The sequence below is a fragment of the Gossypium hirsutum genome, chromosome A10, assembly GCF_007990345.1.
Source record: "Gossypium hirsutum isolate 1008001.06 chromosome A10, Gossypium_hirsutum_v2.1, whole genome shotgun sequence".
Lineage (NCBI taxonomy): Eukaryota > Viridiplantae > Streptophyta > Magnoliopsida > Malvales > Malvaceae > Gossypium > Gossypium hirsutum.
Genome location: NC_053433.1, coordinates 12,539,306 through 12,541,139, shown reverse-complemented (window position 1 = coordinate 12,541,139; position 1,834 = coordinate 12,539,306). Strand labels below are relative to the sequence as shown.

Genomic DNA, 1,834 nt, shown 5'->3' with positions numbered 1-1,834 from the left:
CAAGTTCACTTTATGTAACTGTTGAAAAGAGCAGATATATCTCATTGAGTAAGTTACGCACCTTTTTATATTATGTTTATTTGTTGTTTTCCGATTGGTGCTTGAAAGAGTCCCCACCATCTCAGACACTAATTTGATTGTGATGCTTCTGTGCTTAGAAACACCTTTTTTCCAACTATATTTGATTTTCAACTTTTATATATTTATGATGCTTTCAATTCATAATTGTTTGTTTATTTGGATTTTACACATTATAGTTTTTAACGGAAGCTCAATTTAAAAAAAGGAACAAGCTAAATTAACCCTTATTTCATCCCACAATTTGTTTATTTAACAAGGGTTTGATCATCGATATTAAACAAGTAAGAAACTATTGTAAAGAGAAATCAAATACTAGACACCACAAAAAACTTTAAGAGCAGATTCAGCTTTTTGACCAGCCTCCGTGTAGTAGAACCGCAAGAAGTCAACGTGATCGAAGGGCTTAAAGAGCAAAGGGTGTGCTTCATCCACTAGCTCATCTGGTGCCTTTATTATGTAACCTGCTTTCGGGACCGAAAACAGTCCGGCTGAGTACCTTGCCTTGTCCCCGGTCATCATGACACGATGATAAGGAGCGTGCAGTCGACCATTTAACCATGCCTGCAACATTCATGGCACAAATTTTGATATGAACATAATTAAATTTATTAACTTTTGTCGATGATCCAAATTAGTTAAAACTAGAAGAGACTTACATAGAGAGATTCCCCGATCATAACAGTGAAAGAGTGTTTGGAGGGTTTCACATTGATCCATTCTCCTTGTTTGCTCAGAACCTCCAATCCATCAACCTCATTTTGGTACAATATTGTCACAATGTTTTTGTCGGTGTGACTGTTTAATCCAAGCTTTGTTTCAGTGGTTTTTGGCCCTTTATATTTCATTACCCTGAGCAGGTAGTTGGTTGAACCCATGTGTTCATCCATATATTTTTCAAGATCAAAACTCTCCAATATCATTCTTCTAACAATTTGATCTAACTCCGATAATTGTTCTGAGAAAGATTGTATAGTGTTGCTGTCAAGAAAGAGGAAACATTAGGTGACAAATTAAAAGCAAAAGTTAAGCCGAGTTTGGTTTAAAATTATTGGAAAGAACCTGAAACTTGAATTCCCTTGAGGCCATAAGGTAGTAGTCAGGGCTTCAACTTTTTCAGTAATGTTTGCATCATCAACGCCCATGCTTTCATATAATGGGACTTGAGGGTATTGGCCGACGTAACCATGATAAGGCTTATTGGAAACATTCCGAATTTTGGCTTGTAAAGGGAGATCGAAAAGCTCTTGCAAGGATCCGAATATTGCCTCTCGAAGGTGGAGAGGGATCTTGTCGAACAAAGCCTCGAAGCAACCGTACTCTTGAAGTGCTTGCTGGACTTGCCCTTTCACCAAATCCCACTCATTGCTGCCTGCTTTTAGGTCTGGCTTACTGAAATCAATGACTGGGAGCTTTAGAGGAGTTTGGGACCCCATTTCTGATCTAAACACAATTTTTTATGTATGTAGTACTATTAGGTTTGAAGAACTGTCTTGTAAGAATGAACCATTTATAGAGCTAAGCTGATGTTTGTATACTTAGAGGACAAATGAAAGATGATGATCAATTTCCATCCAACAATAAAATCAAATCTGAAAAAAGAATATTATCTCAATGAAATATTATTTTAGGTTTAAGAATCGGGAGAGAAAAGATTCCATCTTCGAACAATGTCCTGTCCTGGAAAGTTTACTCAATAAGAGATGAATAGATAAATAATATCTATGTACTATAAATTATTATTTTTCTCAGACAA

The 1,834-nt window shown here is 36.2% G+C and overlaps 1 protein-coding gene across 1 annotated transcript; it reads right to left on the bottom strand.

Moving 5' to 3' along the window:
- Positions 1–294: 294 nt before the first annotated feature.
- LOC107897227 (probable 2-oxoglutarate-dependent dioxygenase AOP1.2) lies at positions 295–1,590 on the bottom strand. Its single transcript, XM_016822601.2, has 3 exons — positions 1,141–1,590; positions 738–1,059; positions 295–642 (listed from the first exon to the last, which is right to left on the bottom strand). The coding sequence occupies exons 1-3, from the start codon at positions 1,512–1,514 to the stop codon at positions 394–396; spliced, it is 945 nt and encodes a 314-aa protein (XP_016678090.2). The 5' UTR covers positions 1,515–1,590; the 3' UTR covers positions 295–393.
- Between the last annotated feature and the right edge of the window lie 244 nt (positions 1,591–1,834).